Raw genomic sequence first — 27,260 nt, forward strand, 5'->3', positions numbered from 1 at the left:
ACACACACACACATACACACACACAGAAACACACACACACACATACACACACGACACACACACACACAGGAAGTGTTATCCTCAGATCAAAGCTGCAGTCTGCCCTGGAGGTCAGAGCTCTGTAATCTGTATGTCTAAAGCCCCTCCCAGACCCCTCCTCTGTGACCCCATGCTTTGTTGAAGCAGCTACTTATTGCCCTCGAACAATGACTTCTGTATAATAGCAGGGGAATCTGTAGCACTGACAGGCTGCTAAACTGTATAGGAGCAGGTTACTGTATAGGAGCAGGTTACTGTATAGGAGCAGGTAGGAGCAGGTTACTGTATAGGAGCAGGTTACTGTATAGGAGCAGGTTACTGTATATGAACAGGTTACTGGATAGGAGCAGGTTACTGTATAGGAGCAGGTTACTGTATAGGAGCAGGTTACTGTATAGGAGCAGGTAGGAGCAGGTTACTGTATAGGAGCAGGTTACTGTATAGGAGCAGGTTACTGTATATGAGCAGGTTACTGTATATGAGCAGGTTACTGTATAGGAGCAGGTTACTGTATAGGAGCAGGTTACTGTATAGGAGCAGGTAGGAGCAGGTTACTGTATAGGAGCAGGTTACTGTATAAGAGCAGGTTACTGTATATGAGCAGGTTACTGTATAGGAGCAGGTTACTGTATAGGAGCAGGTTACTGTATAGGAGCAGGTAGGAGCAGGTTACTGTATAGGAGCAGGTTACTGTATATGAGCAGGTTACTGTATATGAGCAGGTTACTGTGTAGGAGCAGGTTACTGGATAGGAGCCAAGGGTGTTAGGGTGCTATTTGTGACAAAGTAGTGTACTACATAGGATATAGGGTGCTATTTGTTACTAAGTAGTGTACTACATAGGGAATAGGGTGCTATTTGTGACTAAGTAGTGTACTACATAGGGATTAGGGTTATATTTGTGACTAAGTAGTGCACTACATAGGGATTAGGGTGCTATTTGTGACAAAAGAAAGGATGTTGGAAGCAAGGAGCTGGCTTCGCTGAGGTTACACTCATTCTTGACTGTGTGTAACCAAAGTCAATTGAACCCGGGGGTCAGTTTACTGTGAGCCTGTGATCTGGGCAAACTGACCAACCAACAGAGAGACTGAACCATTACATCCATGGATGGATGTGGCCAGGTTCATCTACAATATACCGACACAAACACATTCACACAATGTAATATACAGTACAACAGTAGTCTCTCCTGACAGCAAGGCAGTGTAGCAGATGGGGATCTGTGAAACTCACTCCTCAGCCTTAAGATGGGGGGGGGGGGGACTTTTGATGAATAACCTTGCTGGGTCTTGAAGACTTGTGTTAGTGTAGCAGATGGGGACCTGTGAAACTCACTCCTCAGCCTGAAGTTTCGCCCCCTTTACGTAATTGAATAAGGTATTTTATTTTTTATAATTGGACGAAGGGTTGGACTGTTTCAGGAGGGTGTGTTTGTGAGGCAGAGGTCCTGAGTTTCGAAGGGTTGGACTGCTTCAGGAGGGTGTGTTTGTGAGGCAGAGGTCCTGAGTTTCGAAGGGTTGGACTGCTTCAGGAGGGTGTGTTTGTGAGGCAGAGGTCCTGAGTTTCGAAGGGTTGGACCGCTTCAGGAGGGTGTGTTTGTGAGAGAGAGGTCCTGAGTTTCGAAGGGTTGGACTGCTTCAGGAGGGTGTGTTTGTGAGGCAGAGGTCCTGAGTTTCGAAGGGTTGGACTGCTTCAGGAGGGTGTGTTTGTGAGGCAGAGGTCCTGAGTTTCGAAGGGTTGGACTGCTTCAGGAGGGTGTGTTTGTGAGGCAGAGGTCCTGAGTTTCGAAGGGTTGGACCGCTTCAGGAGGGTGTGTTTGTGAGGCAGAGGTCCTGAGTTTCGAAGGGTTGGACCGCTTCAGGAGGGTGTGTTTGTGAGGCAGAGGTCCTGAGTTTCGAAGGGTTGGACCGCTTCAGGAGGGTGTGTTTGTGAGGCAGAGGTCCTGAGTTTCGAAGGGTTGGACTGCTTCAGGAGGGTGTGTTTGTGAGGCAGAGGTCCTGAGTTTCGAAGGGTTGGACTGCTTCAGGAGGGTGTGTTTGTGAGGCAGAGGTCCTGAGTTTCGAAGGGTTGGACTGCTTCAGGAGGATGTGTTGTGAGGCAGAGGTCCTGAGTTTCGAAGGGTTGGACTGCTTCAGAAGGATGTGTTTGTGAGGCAGAGGTCCTGAGTTTCGAAGGGTTGGACTGCTTCAGGAGGATGTGTTTTGTGAGGCAGAGGTCCTGAGTTTCGAAGGGTTGGACTGCTTCAGGAGGGTGTGTTTGTGAGGCAGAGGTCCTGAGTTTCGAAGGGTTGGACTGCTTCAGGAGGGTGTGTTTGTGAGGCAGAGGTCCTGAGTTTTCGAAGGGTTGGACTGCTTCAGGAGGGTGTGTTTGTGAGGCAGAGGTCCTGAGTTTCGAAGGGTTGGACTGCTTCAGGAGGGTGTGTTTGTGAGGCAGAGGTCCTGAGTTTCGAAGGGTTGGACTGCTTCAGGAGGGTGTGTTTGTGAGGCAGAGGTCCTGAGTTTCGAAGGGTTGGACTGCTTCAGGAGGGTGTGTTTGTGAGGCAGAGGTCCTGAGTTTCGAAGGGTTGGACTGCTTCAGGAGGGTGTGTTTGTGAGGCAGAGGTCCTGAGTTTCGAAGGGTTGGACTGCTTCAGGAGGGTGTGTTTGTGAGGCAGAGGTCCTGAGTTTCGAAGGGTTGGACTGCTTCAGGAGGGTGTGTTTGTGAGGCAGAGGTCCTGAGTTTCGAAGGGTTGGACTGCTTCAGGAGGGTGTGTTTGTGAGGCAGAGGTCCTGAGTTTCGAAGGGTTGGACTGCTTCAGGAGGGTGTGTTTGTGAGGCAGAGGTCCTGAGTTTCGAAGGTTGGACTGCTTCAGGAGGGTGTGTTTGTGAGGCAGAGGTCCTGAGTTTCGAAGGGTTGGACTGCTTCAGGAGGGTGTGTTTGTGAGGCAGAGGTCCTGAGTTTCGAAGGGTTGGACTGCTTCAGGAGGGTGTGTTTGTGAGGCAGAGGTCCTGAGTTCGAAGGGTTGGACTGCTTCAGGAGGGTGTGTTTGTGAGGCAGAGGTCCTGAGTTTCGAAGGGTTGGACTGCTTCAGGAGGGTGTGTTTGTGAGGCAGAGGTCCTGAGTTTCGAAGGGTTGGACTGCTTCAGGAGGGTGTGTTTGTGAGGCAGAGGTCCTGAGTTTCGAAGGGTTGGACTGCTTCAGGAGGGTGTGTTTGTGAGGCAGAGGTCCTGAGTTTCGAAGGGTTGGACTGCTTCAGGAGGGTGTGTTTGTGAGGCAGAGGTCCTGAGTTTCGAAGGGTTGGACTGCTTCAGGAGGGTGTGTTTGTGAGGCAGAGGTCCTGAGTTTCGAAGGGTTGGACTGCTTCAGGAGGGTGTGTTTGTGAGGCAGAGGTCCTGAGTTTCGAAGGGTTGGACTGCTTCAGGAGGGTGTGTTTGTGAGGCAGAGGTCCTGAGTTTCGAAGGGTTGGACTGCTTCAGGAGGGTGTGTTTGTGAGGCAGAGGTCCTGAGTTTCGAAGGGTTGGACTGCTTCAGGAGGGTGTGTTTTGTGAGGCAGAGGTCCTGAGTTTCGAAGGGTTGGACTGCTTCAGGAGGGTGTGTTTGTGAGGCAGAGGTCCTGAGTTTCGAAGGGTTGGACTGCTTCAGGAGGGTGTGTTTGTGAGGCAGAGGTCCTGAGTTTCGAAGGGTTGGACTGCTTCAGGAGGGTGTGTTTGTGAGGCAGAGGTCCTGAGTTTCGAAGGGTTGGACTGCTTCAGGAGGGTGTGTTTGTGAGGCAGAGGTCCTGAGTTTCGAAGGGTTGGACTGCTTCAGGAGGGTGTGTTTGTGAGGCAGAGGTCCTGAGTTTCGAAGGGTTGGACTGCTTCAGGAGGGTGTGTTTGTGAGGCAGAGGTCCTGAGTTTCGAAGGGTTGGACTGCTTCAGGAGGGTGTGTTTGTGAGGCAGAGGTCCTGAGTTTCGAAGGGTTGGACTGCTTCAGGAGGGTGTGTTTGTGAGGCAGAGGTCCTGAGTTTCGAAGGGTTGGACTGCTTCAGGAGGGTGTGTTTGTGAGGCAGAGGTCCTGAGTTTCGAAGGGTTGGACTGCTTCAGGAGGGTGTGTTTGTGAGGCAGAGGTCCTGAGTTTCGAAGGGTTGGACTGCTTCAGGAGGGTGTGTTTGTGAGGCAGAGGTCCTGAGTTTCGAAGGGTTGGACTGCTTCAGGAGGGTGTGTTTGTGAGGCAGAGGTCCTGAGTTTCGAAGGGTTGGACTGCTTCAGGAGGGTGTGTTTGTGAGGCAGAGGTCCTGAGTTTCGAAGGGTTGGACTGCTTCAGGAGGGTGTGTTTGTGAGGCAGAGGTCCTGAGTTTCGAAGGGTTGGACTGCTTCAGGAGGGTGTGTTTGTGAGGCAGAGGTCCTGAGTTTCGAAGGGTTGGACTGCTTCAGGAGGGTGTGTTTGTGAGGCAGAGGTCCTGAGTTTCGAAGGGTTGGACTGCTTCAGGAGGGTGTGTTTGTGAGGCAGAGGTCCTGAGTTTCGAAGGGTTGGACTGCTTCAGGAGGGTGTGTTTGTGAGGCAGAGGTCCTGAGTTTCGAAGGGTTGGACTGCTTCAGGAGGGTGTGTTTGTGAGGCAGAGGTCCTGAGTTTCGAAGGGTTGGACTGCTTCAGGAGGGTGTGTTTGTGAGGCAGAGGTCCTGAGTTTCGAAGGGTTGGACTGCTTCAGGAGGGTGTGTTTGTGAGGCAGAGGTCCTGAGTTTCGAAGGGTTGGACTGCTTCAGGAGGGTGTGTTTGTGAGGCAGAGGTCCTGAGTTTCGAAGGGTTGGACTGCTTCAGGAGGGTGTGTTTGTGAGGCAGAGGTCCTGAGTTTCGAAGGGTTGGACTGCTTCAGGAGGGTGTGTTTGTGAGGCAGAGGTCCTGAGTTTCGAAGGGTTGGACTGCTTCAGGAGGGTGTGTTTGTGAGGCAGAGGTCCTGAGTTTCGAAGGGTTGGACTGCTTCAGGAGGGTGTGTTTGTGAGGCAGAGGTCCTGAGTTTCGAAGGGTTGGACTGCTTCAGGAGGGTGTGTTTGTGAGGCAGAGGTCCTGAGTTTCGAAGGGTTGGACTGCTTCAGGAGGGTGTGTTTGTGAGGCAGAGGTCCTGAGTTTCGAAGGGTTGGACTGCTTCAGGAGGGTGTGTTTGTGAGGCAGAGGTCCTGAGTTTCGAAGGGTTGGACTGCTTCAGGAGGGTGTGTTTGTGAGGCAGAGGTCTGAGTTTCGAAGGGTTGGACTGCTTCAGGAGGGTGTGTTTGTGAGGCAGAGGTCCTGAGTTTCGAAGGGTTGGACTGCTTCAGGAGGGTGTGTTTGTGAGGCAGAGGGTCCTGAGTTTCGAAGGGTTGGACTGCTTCAGGAGGGTGTGTTTGTGAGGCAGAGGTCCTGAGTTTCGAAGGGTTGGACTGCTTCAGGAGGGTGTGTTTGTGAGGCAGAGGTCCTGAGTTTCGAAGGGTTGGACTGCTTCAGGAGGGTGTGTTTGTGAGGCAGAGGTCCTGAGTTTCGAAGGGTTGGACTGCTTCAGGAGGGTGTGTTTGTGAGGCAGAGGTCCTGAGTTTCGAAGGGTTGGACTGCTTCAGGAGGGTGTGTTTGTGAGGCAGAGGTCCTGAGTTTCGAAGGGTTGGACTGCTTCAGGAGGGTGTGTTTGTGAGGCAGAGGTCCTGAGTTTCGAAGGGTTGGACTGCTTCAGGAGGGTGTGTTTGTGAGGCAGAGGTCCTGAGTTTCGAAGGGTTGGACTGCTTCAGGAGGGTGTGTTTGTGAGGCAGAGGTCCTGAGTTTCGAAGGGTTGGACTGCTTCAGGAGGGTGTGTTTGTGAGGCAGAGGTCCTGAGTTTCGAAGGGTTGGACTGCTTCAGGAGGGTGTGTTTGTGAGGCAGAGGTCCTGAGTTTCGAAGGGTTGGACTGCTTCAGGAGGGTGTGTTTGTGAGGCAGAGGTCCTGAGTTTCGAAGGGTTGGACTGCTTCAGGAGGGTGTGTTTGTGAGGCAGAGGTCCTGAGTTTCGAAGGGTTGGACTGCTTCAGGAGGGTGTGTTTGTGAGGCAGAGGTCCTGAGTTTCGAAGGGTTGGACTGCTTCAGGAGGGTGTGTTTGTGAGGCAGAGGTCCTGAGTTTCGAAGGGTTGGACTGCTTCAGGGAGGGTGTGTTTGTGAGGCAGAGGTCCTGAGTTTCGAAGGGTTGGACTGCTTCAGGAGGGTGTGTTTGTGAGGCAGAGGTCCTGAGTTTCGAAGGGTTGGACTGCTTCAGGAGGGTGTGTTTGTGAGGCAGAGGTCCTGAGTTTCGAAGGGTTGGACTGCTTCAGGAGGGTGTGTTTGTGAGGCAGAGGTCCTGAGTTTCGAAGGGTTGGACTGCTTCAGGAGGGTGTGTTTGTGAGGCAGAGGTCCTGAGTTTCGAAGGGTTGGACTGCTTCAGGAGGGTGTGTTTGTGAGGCAGAGGTCTGAGTTTCGAAGGGTTGGACTGTTTCAGGAGGGTGTGTTGTGAGGCAGAGGTCCTGAGTTTCGAAGGGTTGGACTGCTTCAGGAGGGTGTGTTTGTGAGGCAGAGGTCCTGAGTTTCGAAGGGTTGGACTGCTTCAGGAGGGTGTGTTTGTGAGGCAGAGGTCCTGAGTTTCGAAGGGTTGGACTGCTTCAGGAGGGTGTGTTTGTGAGGCAGAGGTCCTGAGTTTCGAAGGGTTGGACTGCTTCAGGAGGGTGTGTTTGTGAGGCAGAGGTCCTGAGTTTCGAAGGGTTGGACTGCTTCAGGAGGGTGTGTTTGTGAGGCAGAGGTCCTGAGTTTCGAAGGGTTGGACTGCTTCAGGAGGGTGTGTTTGTGAGGCAGAGGTCCTGAGTTTCGAAGGGTTGGACTGCTTCAGGAGGGTGTGTTTGTGAGGCAGAGGTCCTGAGTTTCGAAGGGTTGGACTGCTTCAGGAGGGTGTGTTTGTGAGGCAGAGGTCCTGAGTTTCGAAGGGTTGGACTGCTTCAGGAGGGTGTGTTTGTGAGGCAGAGGTCCTGAGTTTCGAAGGGTTGGACTGCTTCAGGAGGGTGTGTTTGTGAGGCAGAGGTCCTGAGTTTCGAAGGGTTGGACTGCTTCAGGAGGGTGTGTTTGTGAGGCAGAGGTCCTGAGTTTCGAAGGGTTGGACTGCTTCAGGAGGGTGTGTTTGTGAGGCAGAGGTCCTGAGTTTCGAAGGGTTGGACTGCTTCAGGAGGGTGTGTTTGTGAGGCAGAGGTCCTGAGTTTCGAAGGGTTGGACTGCTTCAGGAGGGTGTGTTTGTGAGGCAGAGGTCCTGAGTTTCGAAGGGTTGGACTGCTTCAGGAGGGTGTGTTTGTGAGGCAGAGGTCCTGAGTTTCGAAGGGTTGGACTGCTTCAGGAGGGTGTGTTTGTGAGGCAGAGGTCCTGAGTTTCGAAGGGTTGGACTGCTTCAGGAGGGTGTGTTTGTGAGGCAGAGGTCCTGAGTTTCGAAGGGTTGGACTGCTTCAGGAGGGTGTGTTTGTGAGGCAGAGGTCCTGAGTTTCGAAGGGTTGGACTGCTTCAGGAGGGTGTGTTTGTGAGGCAGAGGTCCTGAGTTTCGAAGGGTTGGACTGCTTCAGGAGGGTGTGTTTGTGAGGCAGAGGTCCTGAGTTTCGAAGGGTTGGACTGCTTCAGGAGGGTGTGTTTGTGAGGCAGAGGTCCTGAGTTTCGAAGGGTTGGACTGCTTCAGGAGGGTGTGTTTGTGAGGCAGAGGTCCTGAGTTTCGAAGGGTTGGACTGCTTCAGGAGGGTGTGTTTGTGAGGCAGAGGTCCTGAGTTTCGAAGGGTTGGACTGCTTCAGGAGGGTGTGTTTGTGAGGCAGAGGTCCTGAGTTTCGAAGGGTTGGACTGCTTCAGGAGGGTGTGTTTGTGAGGCAGAGGTCCTGAGTTTCGAAGGGTTGGACTGCTTCAGGAGGGTGTGTTTGTGAGGCAGAGGTCCTGAGTTTCGAAGGGTTGGACTGCTTCAGGAGGGTGTGTTTGTGAGGCAGAGGTCCTGAGTTTCGAAGGGTTGGACTGCTTCAGGAGGGTGTGTTTGTGAGGCAGAGGTCCTGAGTTTCGAAGGGTTGGACTGCTTCAGGAGGGTGTGTTTGTGAGGCAGAGGTCCTGAGTTTCGAAGGGTTGGACTGCTTCAGGAGGGTGTGTTTGTGAGGCAGAGGTCCTGAGTTTCGAAGGGTTGGACTGCTTCAGGAGGGTGTGTTTGTGAGGCAGAGGTCCTGAGTTTCGAAGGGTTGGACTGCTTCAGGAGGGTGTGTTTGTGAGGCAGAGGTCCTGAGTTTCGAAGGGTTGGACTGTTTCAGGAGGGTGTGTTTGTGAGGCAGAGGTCCTGAGTTTCGAAGGGTTGGACTGTTTCAGGAGGGTGTGTTTGTGAGGCAGAGGTCCTGAGTTTCGAAGGGTTGGACTGCTTCAGGAGGGTGTGTTTGTGAGGCAGAGGTCCTGAGTTTCGAAGGGTTGGACCGCTTCAGAAGGATGTGTTTGTGAGGCAGAGGTCCTGAGTTTCGAAGGGTTAGACTGCTTCAGGAGGGCAGTCACGTGTGTTTGTGAGGCAGAGGTCCTGAGTTTCGAAGGGTTGGACTGCTTCAGGAGGGTGTGTTTGTGAGGCAGAGGTCCTGAGTTTCGAAGGGTTGGACTGCTTCAGGAGGGTGTGTTTGTGAGGCAGAGGTCCTGAGTTTCGAAGGGTTGGACTGCTTCAGGAGGGTGTGTTTGTGAGGCAGAGGTCCTGAGTTTCGAAGGGTTGGACTGTTTCAGGAGGGTGTGTTTGTGAGGCAGAGGTCCTGAGTTTCGAAGGGTTGGACTGCTTCAGGAGGGTGTGTTTGTGAGGCAGAGGTCCTGAGTTTCGAAGGGTTGGACCGCTTCAGAAGGATGTGTTTGTGAGGCAGAGGTCCTGAGTTTCGAAGGGTTAGACTGCTTCAGGAGGGCAGTCACGTGTGTTTGTGAGGCAGAGGTCCTGAGTTTCGAAGGGTTGGACTGCTTCAGGAGGGTGTGTTTGTGAGAGAGAGGTCCTGAGTTTCGAAGGGTTGGACCGCTTCAGAAGGGTGTGTTTGTGAGGCAGAGGTCCTGAGTTGAAGCCTCGGTATGAGCTGAATCAAGGGGAAGCGACAGTCACTAAACAAGCAGCGTGACATCTTTACACAACAGGTTACACAACTAGCAACACAGTGACTGTATGATTCATACAACAGGACAAACATACAGTAACCTGCACGACAACTCAAACACTAAAACAGACACCCACAGAGAGAGAGAGATAGGTTAGCTTTCTCACTCTGCTCAGAGTCTGAGGTTATGTCCAAAATGGCCCCTTGTTCTCTTTATAGTGCACTACTGTTGACCAGGGCCCCATAGGGTAGTAGTGCACTACTGTTGACCAGGGCCCCATAGTAGGCTCCTACTACTGCTATTTATACCACAGTCTAGTGTAGGCTCCTACTACTGCTATTTATACTACAGTCTAGTGTAGGCTTACCTACTACTGCTATTTATACTACAGTCTAGTGTAGGCTCCTACTACTGCTATTTATACTACAGTCTAGTGTAGGCTCCTACTACTGCTATATATACACTACACAGTCTAGTGTAGGCTGCTACTGATGATGCTACTGATAATGCTTTACCCACGCAGTCACGCTCAAGTGTACAAACTCCCTCTTTCTCTCTCTTTCCCCCTCTTTCCCCCTCTCTCTCTTTCCCCCTCTTTCCCCCTCTTTCTCTTTCCCCCTCTCTCTCTTTCCCCCTCTTTCTCTTTCCCCCTCTCTCTCTTTCCCCCTCTTTCCCCCTCTTTCTCTTCCCCCCCTCTCTCTTTCCCCCTCTCTCTCTTTCTCCCTCTCTCTCTTTCCCCCTCTTTCCCCCTCTTTCTCTTTCCCCCTCTCTCTCTTTCCCCCTCTCTCTCTTTCTCCCTCTCTCTCTTTCCCCCTCTTTCTCTTTCCCCCTCTTATCCCCTCTCTCTCTTTCCCCCTCTCTCTCTTTCCCCCTCTCTCTCTTTCCCCCTCTCTCACTTTCCCCCTCTCTCTCTTTCCCCCTCTCTCTCTTTCCCCTCTCTCTCTTTCCCCCTCTCTCTCTTTCTCCCTCTCTCTCTTTCTCCCTCTCTCTCTTTCCCCCTCTCTCTCTTTCCCCCTCTCTCTCTTTCTCCCTCTCTCTCTTTCCCCCTCTCTCTCTTTCCCCTCTCTCTCTTTCCCCCTCTCTCTCTTTCCCCCTCTCTCTTTCCCCCTCTCTCTCTTTCTCCCTCTCTCTCTTTCCCCCTCTCTCTCTTTCCCCCTCTCTCTCTTTCCCCCTCTTTCCCCCTCTTTCTCTTTCCCCCTCTCTCTCTTTCCCCCTCTTTCTCTTCCCCCCTCTCTCTTTCCCCCTCTTTCCCCCTCTCTCTCTTTCCCCCTCTCTCTCTTTCTCCCTCTCTCTCTTTCCCCCTCTCCCCCTCTTTCTCTTTCCCCCTCTTTCCCCCTCTCTCTCTTTCTCCCTCTCTCTCTTTCCCCCTCTCTCTCTTTCCCCCTCTCTCTCTTTCTCCCTCTCTCTCTTTCCCCCTCTCTCTCTTTCCCCTCTCTCTCTTTCCCCCTCTCTCTCTTTCCCCCTCTCTCTCTTTCTCCCTCTTTCCCCCTCTCTCTCTTTCCCCCTCTTATCCCCTCTCTCTCTTTCCCCTCTCTCTCTTTCTCCCTCTCTCTCTTTTCCCCTCTCTCTCTTTCTCCCTCTCTCTCTTTCCCCCTCTCTCTCTTTCCCCCTCTCTCTCTTCCCTCTCTTTCCCCTCTCTCTCTTTCTCCCTCTCTCTCTTTCCCCCTCTCTCTCTTCCCCCTCTTTCTCTTTCCCCCTCTTTCCCTCTCTTTCCCCCTCTTTCCCTCTCTTTCCCTCTCTTTCCCCCTCTTTCCCCCTCTTTCTTTCTGTCATCAGCACTGAGTCTAAATCGTCCGTTCTCTAATTTTAGACCGATAGGTAGAACGCAGGACACCCCTCCCTCTTTTGGCCTTGGATGATATAGCTAGTAAACAATTTTACTCTTAATCTGTCTGTTTGTTTTGTTGACCAATCCCACATTTGAACCCATTAGACCAAGAGGACATCCTGTTTACAACGTGTTCTACTGTCTGTTGTTGTGGCCACCACCGCCTTGCGAGATCACGACGGCCGAACGAGGCTCGCCACCACAATCCCAGTGTGATGACTTTCTAACAGGAATTGATAGGAAGTTGTCGATGGTCTAACCGGAAGTTGTCATGTTCCTTACAGGAAGTGTACGTGGGGACGGAGACGATCTGCACGGTGGATGGACTCCACTACAACAGCACCTACATGTCCAGGGTCAAAGCCTTCAACGCCAGCGGAGTAGGACAGTACAGCAAGACGCTGGCCATGCAGACCTCCGAGAGTAAATCCAGCCACCACACACTCTGTTGACAGGGAATCTATAGAGCTTATGTAGTGCACTACTTTTGACCAGGGCCCATAGAGGGGGACAGAAGTAGTGCACTGTATAGGGAATAGGGTGCTATTTGGGATTCAGACATAGACTAACCTGGTCCCATACTGTCTGTACTGTAGCCAACCCCTCTATAGACTAACCTGGTCCCATACTGTCTGTACTGTAGCCAACCCCTCTATAGACTAACCTGGTCCCATACTGTCTGTACTGTAGCCATCCCCTCTATAGACTAACCTGGTCCCATACTGTTGCCAACCCCTCTATAGACTAACCTGGTCCCATACTGTCTGTACTGTAGCCAACCCCTCTATAGACTAACCCGGTCCCATACTGTCTGTACTGTAGCCAACCCCTCTATAGACTAACCTGGTCCCATACTGTCTGTACTGTAGCCAACCCCTCTATAGACTAACCTGGTCCCATACTGTCTGTACTGTAGCCAACCCCTCTATAGACTAACCTGGTCCCATACTGTCTATACTGTAGCCAACCCCTCTATCCGTCGTTGTTAGGCCATAGACATACATATTAGTATGGCAATGAACCAACGCAGAGAAGAGTTGGCTAAAAGCACAGACAGACTGGACCCACCAGGCTATAAGATAGATGGTACTTTATATACAGACAGACAGACAGACAGACAGACAGACAGACAGACAGACAGACAGACAGACAGACAGACAGACAGACAGACAGACAGACAGACAGACAGGCAGGCAGGCAGGCAGGCAGGCAGACCAGTGAAGCTCACACAGGCAGACAGGCAGACAGACAGACAGACAGACAGACAGACAGACAGACAGACAGACAGACAGACAGACAGACAGACAGACAGACAGAAAGACAGACAGGCAGGCAGGCAGACCAGTGAAGCTCACACAGACAGGCAGACAGACAGACAGACAGAGACAGGCAGACAGACAGACCAGTGAAGCTCACACAGACAGGCAGACAGACAGACAGACAGACAGACAGGCAGACAGACCAGTGAAGCTCACACAGACAGACAGGCAGACAGACAGACAGACCAGTGAAGCTCACACAGACAGACAGACAGGCAGACAGACAGACAGACAGACAGACAGGCCGACAGACAGACAGACAGACAGGCCGACAGGCAGACAGACAGACAGACAGACCAGTGAAGCTCACACAGACAGACAGGCAGACAGACAGGCCGACAGACAGATAGACAGGCCAACAGACAGACCGACAGACAGGCAGACAGGCAGACAGACAGACCAGTGAAGCTCACACAGGCGTAACAGGGGTTATGCGGGTCCAGACTGCTCCCGCTACCCTCCTCATAATACTCAGGAAAAGCTGTGCTTGCTAACATCCGCGAGATGATAGAATATGTAATCTTCTCCCTGATAATATGGCCAGTGAAAAGAACAGTGGCCTTTTCTACACAGCTTCCTCTCTCTTTGTAAAATGTTTATTTTACTGACTTGCCTCTTAAAAGGTTCGCTGACGTAAATCTTGTTATTGGTTTGAAAAAGATAATAATTGATCCCCCAAAAAACAGACAGGTTCGGACAGATTCTAGGTTTCAGGTTTCACTTGAATGCCAGACGACCAGGTTTCATTTGACGACCAGGATTCATGTTGCCTTTGCTCCCCATCTGAAAAAATAATCTGGGGGAAAGAATGCTATAATCTGTAGCTCTTGTCATTGGATTGGAAAATAATTTGGGTGAAGGACTGCTATAATCTATGTAGCTTTTGTTGTTGGTTTGGAAAATAATCTGGTGGAAAGACTGCTATTATCTACAGGATGTAGCTCTTTGTCACATGGAGAGACGAAGCAGGAGTAACATTTAATAAAGAACGGGAACAGAGACAGACAACAATCAATGCAGCAGCAGGGAACTGACAAATATAGGAGAGGAAAATAACAGGTGATGAGGGAGTCCTGATGAGAGGAAAATAACAGGTGATGAGGGAGTCCTGATGAGAGGAAAATAACAGGTGATGAGGGAGTCCTGATGAGAGGAAAATAACAGGTGATGAGTGAGTCCTGAGGAGAGGAAAATAACAGGTGATGAGGGAGTCCTGATGAGAGGAAAATAACAGGTGATGAGTGAGTCCTGATGAGAGGAAAATAACAGGTGATGAGGGAGTCCTGATGAGAGGAAAATAACAGGTGATGAGTGAGTCCTGATGAGAGGAAAATAACAGGTGATGAGTGAGTCCTGAGGAGAGGAAAATAACAGGTGATGAGTGAGTCCTGATGAGAGGAAAATAACAGGTGATGAGTGAGTCCTGATGTGAGGAAAATAACAGGTGATGAGGGAGTCCTGATGAGAGGAAAATAACAGGTGATGAGTGAGTCCTGATGAGAGGAAAATAACAGGTGATGAGTGAGTCCTGAGGAGAGGAAAATAACAGGTGATGAGTGAGTCCTGATGAGAGGAAAATAACAGGTGATGAGTGAGTCCTGATGTGAGGAAAATAACAGGTGATGAGGGAGTCCTGATGTGAGGAAAATAACAGGTGATGAGTGAGTCCTGAGGAGAGGAAAATAACAGGTGATGAGGGAGTCCTGAGGAGAGGAAAATAACAGGTGATGAGGGAGTCCTGATGAGAGGAAAATAACAGGTGATGAGGGAGTCCTGATGAGAGGAAAATAACAGGTGATGAGTGAGTCCTGATGAGAGGAAAATAACAGGTGATGAGGGAGTCCTGATGAGAGGAAAATAACAGGTGATGAGTGAGTCCTGATGAGAGGAAAATAACAGGTGATGAGTGAGTCCTGATGTGAGGAAAATAACAGGTGATGAGGGAGTCCTGATGTGAGGAAAATAACAGGTGATGAGTGAGTCCTGATGAGAGGAAAATAACAGGTGATGAGTGAGTCCTGATGAGAGGAAAATAACAGGTGATGAGTGAGTCCTGATGTGAGTGCCGAGGGAAGGCAGGTGTGGGTGATGGATGGTGTGGGTGTGGGTGATGGATGGTGTGGGTGATGGATGGTGTGGGTGATGGATGGTGTGAGTGACGGCAGGTGTGGGTGATGGATGGTGTGGGTGATGGATGGTGTGGGTGATGTATGGTGTGGGTGATGGATGGTGCGAGTGATGGATGGTGTGGGTGACAGCAGGTGTGGGTGATGGATGGTGTGGGTGATGGATGGTGTGAGTAACGGCAGGTGTGGGTGATGGATGGTGTGGGTGACGGATGGTGTGGGTGATGATGGTGTGGGTGATGGATGGTCTGGGTGATGGATGGTGTGAGTGACGGATGGTGTGGGTGATGGATGGTGTGGGTGACGGATGGTGCGAGTGACGGCAGGTGTGGGTGATGGATGGTGTGGGTGATGGATGGTGTGGGTGACGGATGGTGTGAGTGATGGATGGTGTGAGTGACGGCAGGTGTGGGTGATGGATGGTGTGGGTGATGGATGGTGCGAGTGACGGCAGGTGTGGGTGATGGATGGTGTGGGTGATGGATGGTGCGAGTGACGGCAGGTGTGGGTGATGGATGGTGTGGTTGATGGATGGTGTGGGTGAAGGATGGTGCGAGTGACGGCAGGTGTGGGTGATGGATGGTGTGGGTGACGGTTGGTGTGGGTGACGGATGGTGTGAGTGACGGCAGGTGTGGGTGATGGATGGTGTGGGTGACGGATGGTGTGGGTGATGATGGTGTGGGTGATAGATGGTCTGGGTGATGGATGGTGTGGGTGATGGATGGTGTGGGTGATGGATGGTGCGAGTGACGGCAGGTGTGGGTGATGGATGGTGTGGGTGACGGATGGTGTGAGTGATGGATGGTGTGAGTGACGGCAGGTGTGGGTGATGGATGGTGTGGGTGATGGATGGTGCGAGTGACGGCAGGTGTGGGTGATGGATGGTGTGGGTGATGGATGGTGCGAGTGATGGCAGGTGTGGTTGATGGATGGTGTGGGTGAAGGATGGTGCGAGTGACGGCAGGTGTGGGTGATGGATGGTGTGGGTGACGGTTGGTGTGGGTGACGGATGGTGTGAGTGACGGCATGTGTGGGTGATGGATGGTGTGGGTGATGGATGGTGTGGGTGACGGATGGTGTGGGTGATGGGAGGTGTGGGTGACGGATGGTGTGAGTGATGGATGTGTGAGTGACGGCAGGTGTGGGTGATGGATGGTGTGGGTGATGGATGGTGCGAGTGACGGCAGGTGTGGGTGATGGGATGGTGCGAGTGACGGCAGGTGTGGGTGATGGATGGTGTTGGTGATGGATGGTGTGGGTGATGGATGGTGCGAGTGACGGATGGTGTGGGTGATGGATGGTGTGGGTGATGGATGGTGTGGGTGATGATGGTGTGGGTGATGGTGGTGTGGGTGATGGATGGTGTGGGTGATGGATGGTGTGGTTGATGGATGGTGTGGGTGATGAAGGTGTGGGTGATGGATGGTGTGGGTGATGGATGGTGTGGGTGATGGGTGATGTGGGTGATGGATGGTGTGGGTGATGGATGGTGTGGGTGATGGCGGCCTAGTTCAGGAGCAGAACGACAGATTTGTACCTTGTCAGCTCGGGGATTTGAACTTGCAACCTTTCGGTTACTAGTCCAACGCTCTGACCACTAGGCTACCCTCAAGCGCCAGGGGTAGGAAAGAGCGGGAGCAGCTTGTGGTTGGTTTGGAAAATAATCCCTAGAATGGGTGGAATATGCTTAGATCTTCTTTTGTGATATTAAACTGGCCACTGAAAAGAACCAGCTTCTCTGATCAACTCAACAGAGCTTTTATCCTCTCTTCTCTTCCACCCCTCTATCTTCAACTCACACACACTGCTCTCTCTCCCCCTCCCTCCCTCCCTCCCTCTCTCCCTCCCTCCCTCCCTCCCTCCCTCCCTCCCTCCCTCCCTCCCTCCCTCCCTCCCTCCCTCCCTCCCTCCCTCCCTCCCTCTCTCTCTCTACCTCCCTCTCTCTCTCTACCTCTCTCTCTCTCTCTCGCTACCTCTCTCTCTCTCCCTCTCACCACTTTCTCTCCTCCACCCTCCACCCACACCTCCTACACACTCTGCCACTTCCCACCTCTCTCTCTCTCTCCCACCCCCCTTTCTCTCACACTCTTTCTCTCTCTATTTCTCTTTCTCTCTCTCTCTCCCACCCCCCTTTCTCTCACTATTTCTCTTTCTTTCTCTCTCTCCCATCCCCCTTCTTCTCCCTCTCTCTATGCATTTCACATTGCAGCTGGACAATCCCCATGTGATATGCAAACGCTAGCCACAGGTATGGATGGGTCACACACCCTTTAACCCTCTCATTGCTGAATGTACTCCACTCAGCTCCACTCCTAACCTGATCATTGCAAATGTCATCACAGCAACCAATCATTGACTTGATAACCAAGGGGTGGGCAGTTTGCTGTCCAATTGGGGCTTTAGTTATTTCAGGTTCCACTGTGAACCTCCAATCAACGTGTTTTTTTTACTCAAGTGATATTCCTATGGGAACTGACGTTAATGTTCCAATTGCCATGGTAACTGTATCAAATCCCATTACACGTGTGCCCACAGAGATAGCATCTGCCCTCTCCTTGAGTGTCTAATGTAGTATTGTATTTGTAAAGTGTGTGTCATAACAGTGTATTTGACAGTATGTGTCAGAGATGTGTGATTTGAACCCAGCTCTGTATACTATCTACAGCAGGTCTCTTCAGTTCCTGGAGCTCTCCTATTGGAGGGGGGTTCTCCAGGAACAGGGTTGGAGCTCTCCTATTGGAGGGGGGTTCTCCAGGAACATGGTTGGAGTGAAAACCTATTGGATGGTTTGTTCTCCAGGAACAGGGTTGGAGTGAAAACCTAGGGGAGGGAGATTCCCCAGGAACAGGGTTGGAGTGAAAACCTAGTGGAGGGGGGTTCTCTAGGAACAGGGATGGAGTAAAAACCTATTGGAGGAGGGTTCACCATGAACAGGGTTGGAGTGAAAACCTAGGGGAGGGTTTGTTCTCCAGGAACAGGTTTTATAGTGAAAACCTAGGGGAGGGGGGTTCTCCAGGAACAGGGATGGAGTAAAAACCTATTGGAGGGTTTGTTCCCCAGGAACAGGGTTGGAGTGAAAACCTATTGGAGGGTTTGTTCCCCAGGAACAGGGTTGGAGTGAAAACCTATTGGATGGTTTGTTCCCTAGGAACAGGGTTGGAGTGAAAACCTAGGGGAGGGGGGTTCCCCAGGAACAGGGTTGGAGTGAAAACCTATTGGAGGAGGGTTCTCCAGGAACAGGGTTGGAGTGAAAACCTAGGGGAGGGGGGTTCTCCAGGAACAGGGTTGGAGTGAAAACCTAGGGGAGGGGGGTTCTCTAGGAACAGGGTTAGAGTGAAAACCTAGGGGAGGGGGGTTCTCCAGGAACAGGGTTGGAGTGAAAACCTAGGGGAGGGGGGTTCTCCAGGAACAGGGTTGGAGTGAAAACCTAGGGGAGGGTTTGTTCTCCAGGAACAGGGTTGGCATGAAAACCTAGGGGAGGGGGGTTCTCCAGGAACAGGGTTGGAGTGAAAACCTAGGGGAGGAGGGTTCTCCAGGAACAGGGTTGGAGTGAAAACCTAGGGAAGGAGGGTTCTCCAGGAACAGGGTTGGAGTGAAAACCTAGGGGAGGGGGGTTCTCCAGGAACAGGGTTGGAGTGAAAATCTAGGGGAGGGGGGTTCCCCGGGAACAGGGTTGGAGTGAAAACCTAGGGGGGGGGGGGGGGGGTTCTCCAGGAACAGGGTTGGAGTGAAAACCTAGGGAAGGAGGGTTCTCCAGGAACAGGGTTGGAGTGAAAATCTAGGGGAGGAGGGTTCTCCAGGAACAGGGTTGGAGTGAAAACCTATTGGAGGGCTTGTTCTCCAGGAACAGGGTTGGAGTGAAAACCTAGGGGAGGGGGGGTTCTCCATGAACAGGGTTGGAGTGAAAACCTATTGGATGGTTTGTTCTCCAGGAACAGTGTTGGAGTGAAAACCTATTGGAGGGGGGTTCTCCAGGAACAGGGTTGGAGTGAAAACCTATTGAAGGGTTTGTTCTCCAGGAACAGGGTTGGAGTGAAAACCTATTGGAGGCTTTGTTCTCCAGGAACAGGGTTGGAGTGAAAACCTATTGGAGGCTTTGTTCTCCAGGAACAGGGCTGGAGTGAAAACCTATTGGAGGGTTTGTTCTCCAGGAACAGGGTTGGAGTGAAAACCTAGGGGAGGGTAGCTCTCCAGGAACCAACTCATCATCACGCTTTGATACTTTGAATCAGCTGTGTATTGCTGGGGCAAAAATCTAAACGTGTACCCAGGGGGGGCCCAGGACTGAGTTTGGGAAACTCTGCTATAGAGTATCAGTCAGGATAGAAGTCATATATTATGGTAACACTCAAGTATTAAATGTGTGTCTTCATGTTGGTCATTGATGATACGTCATACTTCTGTTGCCTGGTTCTGTTGCCTGGTTCTGTTGCCTGGTTCTGTTGCCTGGTCCTGTTGCCTGGTTCTGTTGCCTGGTTCTGTTGCCTGGTCCCAGATCTCATTTTGCTGTTTGGCCAACTGTTGTCGTGCCAGATTTGGGACCAAAAGACTATCACTACAAAACACAATCAAGGACTTAGCCAGTTAACTTGTTTGAATATTCTGAAACGTTTTAGTTTTTTTTTAGAAAGATAACCTTGAAATGGTCATGCACTAATTGACTTCAACAAACATTATATTCTACTGTGTGTGATCAGCCTTCTTAATGAACCAGATAGCTGGCTAGCTCATTGATCCTACTTTGTAGTTTACCTCTCTGGCTACATCACAGTCACCAGTAACATAGACTCACTTACCTCAGACTAGACCACCACCTAGCTAGCCTCTTGTCCTCTGTTACATGTTTTCACTCTGATCACACTGACCATACCTTATGATGGAAGAACGTGTGTGTGTGTGTGTGTGTGTATGTGTGTGTGTGTGTGTGTGTGTGTGTGCTTGCGTGTGTGTGCGTGTGTGTGTGTGTGCGTACATTCTACAGTTGCCTGGTTCACCTTTGACCCCGCGTCGGCCCATCCTGACATCATCCTCTCCAACGACAACCTGACGGTGACGTGCAACAGCTACGACGACAGGGTGGTCATGGGTAATTCCGGCTTCTCCCGCGGTGTGCACTACTGGGAGATCACGGTGGATCGCTATGACAACCACCCAGACCCTGCGTTCGGGGTTGCCCGCGGCGACGTGCTGAAGGACGTGATGCTGGGGAAAGACGACAAGGCCTGGGCCATGTACGTGGACAACAACCGCTCCTGGTTCATGCATAACAACTCACACACCAACAGGTAGGTCACCTGGTACACACACACACAACTCACACACTAACAGGTATGTCACCTGGTACACACACACACTAACAGGTATTTCACCTGGTACACACGCACACAGCTCACACACTAACAGGCATGTCACCTGGTACACACACACACAACTCACAAACTAACAGATATGTCACCTGGTACACACACACACACAACTCACACAACTCCCACACTAACAGGTATGTCACCTGGTACACACACAACAACTCACACACCAACAGGTATGTCACCTGGTACACACACAACAACTCACACACCAACAGGTATGTCACCTGGTACACACACACACTAACAGGTAATATAAATGGAGGGATAACTTAGCCACTGGCTCTCTAAATCAGTGAATCAGTGTCTTGCTTCGACATACTTTAGCGTGTGAAATATAAAATAAGATAGTAGATGCCCAAACGGGACATGTGTTGCCGGATCTGTACAACATACAGATCCGGCAACACTATGTTTAGGTTTATGTGTGCACCAGAGGAGGCTGTTGAGGGGAGGACGGCTCATAATGATGGGCGGGAACGGAGCGAACGGAATGGTATCAAACACCTGGAAACCATGGAAACCATGGAAACCACGTGTTTGATGGAATTGATACCGTTCCAATGACTGAAACTAATTGCAAAAAAAAAATCGCTGAAGTTGGAGACTTATATCTCCCTCACTATAACTTTAAGCATCAGCTGTCAGAGCAGCTTACCGATCACTGCAGTTGTTCATAGTCCATCTGTAAATAGCCCATCCAATCTACCGACCTCATCCCCATATTTGTTTTTATTTACTTTTCCTGCTCTTTTGCACACCAGTATTTCTACTTGCACATCATCATCTGCTCATCTATCACTCCGGTGTTAATTTATTAAACTGTAATTACTTCTCCACTATTGGCCTACTTATTGCCTTATTATACCTCCTTACTTCATTTGTACACACTGTATATTAACTTTTTCTATTGTGTTATTGACTGTATGTTTGTTTTACTCCATGTGTAACTCTGTGTTGTTGTTTATTGTCGCACTGCTTTGCTTTATCTTGGTCAGGTCGCAGTTGTAAATGAGAACTTGTTCTCAACTAGCCTACCTGGTTAAATAAAGGTGAAATAAAATGTTTTTAAAAAATGATAAATTTCCACAGATTCCGCTCCAGTTATTACCACAAACCCGTCCTCCCCAATTAAGGTGCCACCAACCCCCTGTACTTTGTGTGTATTGTTACTCAGTCCATAGTGTGTGTGTTGGACCTTACCCCTGTGTTTGTGTGTCTCCTCAGGACGGACGGGGGCGTCAGTGAAGAGGCTACAGTAGGAGTGTTGTTAGACTTCACCAGAGGGGTGCTCATCTTCCTCATCAACGACGAACAGCAGGGTCCTGTGGCCTTCGAAGGCATCGAGGGGATCTACTACCCTGCTGTCAGCCTCAACCGCAACGTACAGGTAACCTAGAAACAACGTAGAAACGTTACAGTCCCCAACATAGAAACAATGTTACAGCCCCAATGTAGAAACATTACCCAGGTATCCCAAAAGTAGAAACAGTGTACTAATGTTGAGGTAATGTCACCACAACATAGAAATACTGTTAATACCAACCTGGTAGCCCCAATGTGGAAACAATGTTTTACCAACCAGAGTAGCCCCAACGTAGAAACAATGTTTTCCCAACCAGAGTAGCCCCAACGTAGAAACATTACCCACCAGGTATCCCAAAAGTAGAAACAGTGTACTAATGTTGAGGTAATGTCACCACAACATAGAAATACTGTTAATACCAACCTGGTAGCCCCAATGTGGAAACAATGTTTTACCAGATAGGTAGCCCCAACGTAGAAACAATGTTTTCCCAACCAGAGTAGCCCCAACGTAGAAACAATGTTTTACCAGCCAGGTAGCCCCAACGTGGAAACAATGTTTTCCCAACCAGAGTAGCCCCAACGTGGAAACAATGTTTTACCAGCCAGGTAGCCCCAACGTGGAAACAATGTTTTACCAGCCAGGTAGCCCCAACGTGGAAACAATGTTTTACCAGCCAGGTAGCCCCAACGTAGAAACAATGTTTTCCCAACCAGAGTAGCCCCAACGTGGAAACAATGTTTTACCAGATAGGTAGCCCCAACGTAGAAACAACGTTTTCCCAACCAGAGTAGCCCCAACGTAGAAACAATGTTTTCCCAACCAGGTAGCCCCAACGTAGAAACAATGTTTTACCAGATAGGTAGCCCCAACGTAGAAACAATGTTTTACCAGATAGGTAGCCCCAACGTAGAAACAATGTTTTACCAGATAGGTAGCCCCAACGTAGAAACAACGTTTTCCCAACCAGAGTAGCCCCAACGTAGAAACAATGTTTTCCCAACCTGGTAGCCCCAACGTAGAAACAATGTTTTACCAGATAGGTAGCCCCAACGTAGAAACAATGTTTTCCCAACCAGAGTAGCCCCAACGTAGAAACAATGTTTTACCAGCCAGGTAGCCCCAACGTGGAAACAATGTTTTACCAGATAGGTAGCCCCAACGTAGAAACAACGTTTTCCCAACCAGAGTAGCCCCAACGTAGAAACAATGTTTTACCAGATAGGTAGCCCCAACGTAGAAACAACGTTTTCCCAACCAGAGTAGCCCCAACGTAGAAACAATGTTTTACCAGCCAGGTAGCCCCAACGTGGAAACAATGTTTTCCCAACCAGGTAGCCTCAACGTAGAAACAACGTTTTCCCAACCAGAGTAGCCCCAACGTAGAAACAACGTTTTCCCAACCAGAGTAGCCCCAACGTAGAAACAATGTTTTCCCAACCAGAGTAGCCCCAACGTAGAAACAATGTTTTCCCAACCAGGTAGCCCCAACGTAGAAACAATGTTTTCCCAACCAGAGTAGCCCCAACGTAGAAACAATGTTTTACCAGCCAGGTAGCCCCAACGTAGAAACAATGTTTTCCCAACCAGGTAGCCCCAACGTAGAAACAACGTTTTCCCAACCAGAGTAGCCCCAACGTAGAAACAACGTTTTCCCAACCAGAGTAGCCCCAACGTAGAAACAATGTTTTACCAGCCAGGTAGCCCCAACGTGGAAACCATTACTCCAACCTGCGTAGCAGAGAAAAGTCTGAAGAAGCTACACAATAGAGTCTACGAATATGTATGGAATTATCCCTGCCTGTAGACAGACAGCGTCCTTATCTATATTTATCTGTATTGGTGACAGCAATGATGTGTTTGCTGACACCAGCAGCAGTAATGTTGATAGCTGTCTAGTTTCTCATTCAGCTCAACAGCTCCACCTGGTGGTCAATACTTTAAATTACATGTTTTCTTCAGCTCATTCTATCTACTTGGGGAATATATACAATTTTTTTGCTGCAAGGATATGATGATGATGATGAGGAGGAGGAAGAGGAGGAGGAGGATAGTGATGATGATGATGATGAGGAGGAGGATGGTGATGATGATGAGGAAGAGGAGGGTGATGAAGATGATGAGGAGGAGGATGATGATGATGATGAGGAGGAAGAGGAGGAGGATGATGATGATGATGATGATGATGATGGCGATGTTTGTCCTGTGTTCTATAGGTGACCCTGCACACCGGCCTGCCCATTCCTGACTTCTACACTCCAGGGGAAGCAGACCTGTCTGGCTCAGTGTGTTAAGGAGTTGACTCAGCACTGCAGTGAAGCAAGACAATGGCACCCTATTCCCTATATAGTGCACTACATTAGACCAGAGCCTTATAGAACCCTATTCCCTATATAGTGCACTACATTAGACCAGAGCCTTATAGAACCCTATTCCCTATATAGTACACTACTTTTAACCAGAGCCCTATAGAACCCTATTCCCTATATAGTGCACTACATTAGACCAGGGCCCTATAGAACCCTATTCCCTACATAGTGCACTACTTTAGACCAGGGCCCTATAGACCCCTATTCCCTATATAGTGCACTACATTAGACCAGAGCCCTATAGAACCCTATTCCCTATATAGTGCACTACATTAGACCAGAGCCCTATAGAACCCTATTCCCTACATAGTGTTTTAACCAGAGCCCTATAGAACCCTATTCCCTATATAGTGCACTACTTTTAACCAGGGCCCTATAGAACCCTATTCCCTATATAGTGCACTACATTAGACCAGAGCCTTATAGAACCCTATTCCCTATATAGTGCACTACATAAGGAATACGGAGCCATTTGGTACTCAGAAAGGCACCAGGCTGCTCAATTTCTGGGCTCTCTAGTGTTATGTCCCAAATTGCACCCTATTCCCTATATTTGGCACTAGTATTGCATTACATAGGAATAAGGTGGGATTTTAGATGTTCCCAGGAGGGTTAATTTAACTCACAGCCGTGTACACAACACAACACCACGCCCTCCTTTCCCTTTCCTCTATAGACCAACCAGCCGCATCGTCCTACATCAGATAGAGCAATCTTTGCCTGTCGATCGCGGGACTAGTGTTGGGTTGGAGTGACGTCGACTGACAACGCTCCTGACCCCTGAACTCTACAGATCACCAGACGGTCCAGACCCATAGCCTTGACTGTCAATACTGAGCCATACATGGATATACTGCTCCATAACCAAGGACACTCAGCCATACGTGTACATACATACTGCTCCGTAACCATGGATACTCAGCCATACATGTACATACATACATACTGCTCTGTAACCATGGATACTCAGCCATACATGTACATACATACATACTGCTCCGTAACCATGGATACTCAGCCATACATGTACATACATACATACTGCTCTGTAACCATGGCTATTCAGCCATACATGTACATGGAGGCTGCTCCGTAACCGTGGATACTCAGCCATACATGTATATACTGCTCCGTAACCATGGATACTCAGCCATACATGTACATACATACATACTGCTCTGTAACCATGGCTATTCAGCCATACATGTACATGGAGGCTGCTCCGTAACCGTGGATACTCAGCCATACATGTATATACTGCTCTGTAACCATGGATACTCAGCCATACATGTACATACAGACTGCTCCATAACCATGCTCTGTAACCATGGATACTCTGCCATACATGTACAAACATCCTGCTCCATAACCATGGATACCTGGAACTCTTAGCTGGAAATGGAACTCTGAGCTTACTGTCCTGTCTTAACATGTAAATTATTATGATTGGGTTAAAGTCTACCAGCTTCATCCATCTAACCAATCAAAGAAGACTATTACTCATCACCAGACTCCAGAACCCTCCCCTGTTAGTTCTGGTTCTAGAACTCTGTAGAGGACAACAATGTTATCATAGACTTACAGGGACAATTAGGGTTTTGGTTCATTTCATATCAATTCCAGTTCATTCAGAAAATAAACCCAAATTAAATTCCAAATTTTCCTCATTGAAGAGAGTTGACTGGATTTGAAATTGAATTAACCCCATAACCACCCTGTGTTGTATCCACCATAACCACCCTGTGTTGTATCCACCATAACCACCCTGTGTTGTATCCACCATAACAACCCTGTGTTGTATCCACCATAACCACCCTGTGTTGTATCCACCATAACAACCCTGTGTTGTATCCACCATAACCACCCTGTGTTGTATCCACCATAACCACCCTGTGTTGTATCCACCATAACCACCCTGTGTTGTATCCACCATAACAACCCTGTGTTGTATCCACCATAACCACCCTGTGTTGTATCCACCATAACAACCCTGTGTTGTATCCACCATAACCACCCTGTGTTGTATCCACCATAACAACCCTGTGTTGTATCCACCATAACAACCCTGTGTTGTATCCACCATAACAACCATGTGTTGTATCCACCATAACAACCCTGTGTTGTATCCACCATAACCACCCTGTGTTGTATCCACCATAACCACCCTGTGTTGTATCCACCATAACCACCATAACCACCCTGTGTTGTATCCACCATAACCACCCTGTGTTGTATCCACCATAACAACCCTGTGTTGTATCCACCATAACAACCCTGTGTTGTATCCACCATAACAACCCTGTGTTGTATCCACCATAACCACCCTGTGTTGTATCCACCATAACCACCATAACAACCCTGTGTTGTATCCACCATAACCACCCTGTGTTGTATCCACCATAACCACACTGTGTTGTATCCACCATAACAACCCTGTGTTGTATCCACCATAACAACCCTGTGTTGTATCCACCATAACCACCCTGTGTTGTATCCACCATAACCACCCTGTGTTGTATCCACCATAACCACCCTGTGTTGTATCCACCATAACAACCCTGTGTTGTATCCACCATAACCACCCTGTGTTGTATCTGTCCATAACAACCCTGTGTTGTATCCACCATAACCACCCTGTGTTGTATCCACCATAACAACCCTGTGTTGTATCCACCATAACCACCATAACAACCCTGTGTTGTATCCACCATAACAACCATAACCACCCTGTGTTGTATCCAGAATAACAACCCTGTGTTGTATCCACCATAACCACCCTGTGTTGTATCCACCATAACAACCCTGTGATGTATCCACCATAACCACCCTGTGTTGTATCCACCATAACAACCCTGTGTTGTATCCACCATAACCACCCTGTGTTGTATCCACCATAACCACCCTGTGTTGTATCCACCATAACCACCCTGTGTTGTATCCAGCATAACAACCCTGTGTTGTATCCACCATAACAACCCTGTGTTGTATCCACCATAACCACCATAACAACCCTGTGTTGTATCCACCATAACAACCATAACCACCCTGTGTTGTATCCACCATAACAACCCTGTGTTGTATCCACCATAACAACCCTGTGTTGTATCCACCATAACCACCCTGTGTTGTATCTGTCCATAACAACCCTATGTTGTATCCACCATAACCACCCTGTGTTGTATCCACCATAACCACCCTGTGTTGTATCCACCATAACAACCCTGTGTTGTATCCACCATAACCACCATAACCACCCTGTGTTGTATCCACCATAACCACCATAACAACCATGTGTTGTATCCACCATAACAACCCTGTGTTGTATCCACCATAACCACCATAACCACCCTGTGTTGTATCCACCATAACAACCCTGTGTTGTATCCACCATAACCACCCTGTGTTGTATCCACCATAACCACCATAACCACCCTGTGTTGTATCTGCGAGTCATAGTAATAACTCTGTGGTCTCTAAATGTTGCCATGGTGATGTTCTACTGCTATACTACTGCTATACACCCACACACACACACACACACACACACACACACACACACACACACACACACCCGCACGCACATACACACACACACACACACATACACACACACATATACACACACACACATATACACACACACACACACACACACACACACACATACACACACACACACACACACACACACACACACATACACACACACACACCTCCCGCAACAGTAAACACAGTACCACTTCTCCACACCATCATTTCATTTAGAATCCTTGAAGCATTCCTGTCCCACCAAACATACACACAGCACCGACAAGAGACTAAAGAAACGCATGTTGGTGAGTTTACCCTTTTATGACAGCCAGG

At 49.6% G+C, this 27,260-nt stretch overlaps 1 protein-coding gene across 2 annotated transcripts in view; it reads left to right on the forward strand.

Annotated features, from left to right (window-relative positions):
* Window positions 1-27,013, forward strand: part of trim9 (tripartite motif containing 9) — a 66,009-nt gene extending 38,996 nt beyond the window's left edge. The window contains exons 6-10 of one of the 2 annotated variants that reach the window (XM_031829287.1): window positions 11,194-11,332; window positions 16,565-16,603; window positions 19,337-19,640; window positions 20,949-21,111; window positions 23,244-23,451. In XM_031829287.1, coding sequence (XP_031685147.1) covers window positions 11,194-11,332; window positions 16,565-16,603; window positions 19,337-19,640; window positions 20,949-21,111; window positions 23,244-23,321 — 723 coding nt within the window. In that variant the 3' untranslated portion in view covers window positions 23,322-23,451. Of the gene's footprint in view, window positions 1-11,193; window positions 11,333-16,564; window positions 16,604-19,336; window positions 19,641-20,948; window positions 21,112-23,243 lie in introns of both variants that reach the window. The other variant, XM_031829288.1, reaches the window with a different exon arrangement.
* Window positions 27,014-27,260: the final 247 nt, after the last annotated feature.

The sequence above is a fragment of the Oncorhynchus kisutch genome, linkage group LG7 (genome assembly GCF_002021735.2).
Source record: "Oncorhynchus kisutch isolate 150728-3 linkage group LG7, Okis_V2, whole genome shotgun sequence".
NCBI classification, from domain to species: Eukaryota; Metazoa; Chordata; class Actinopteri; order Salmoniformes; family Salmonidae; genus Oncorhynchus; species Oncorhynchus kisutch.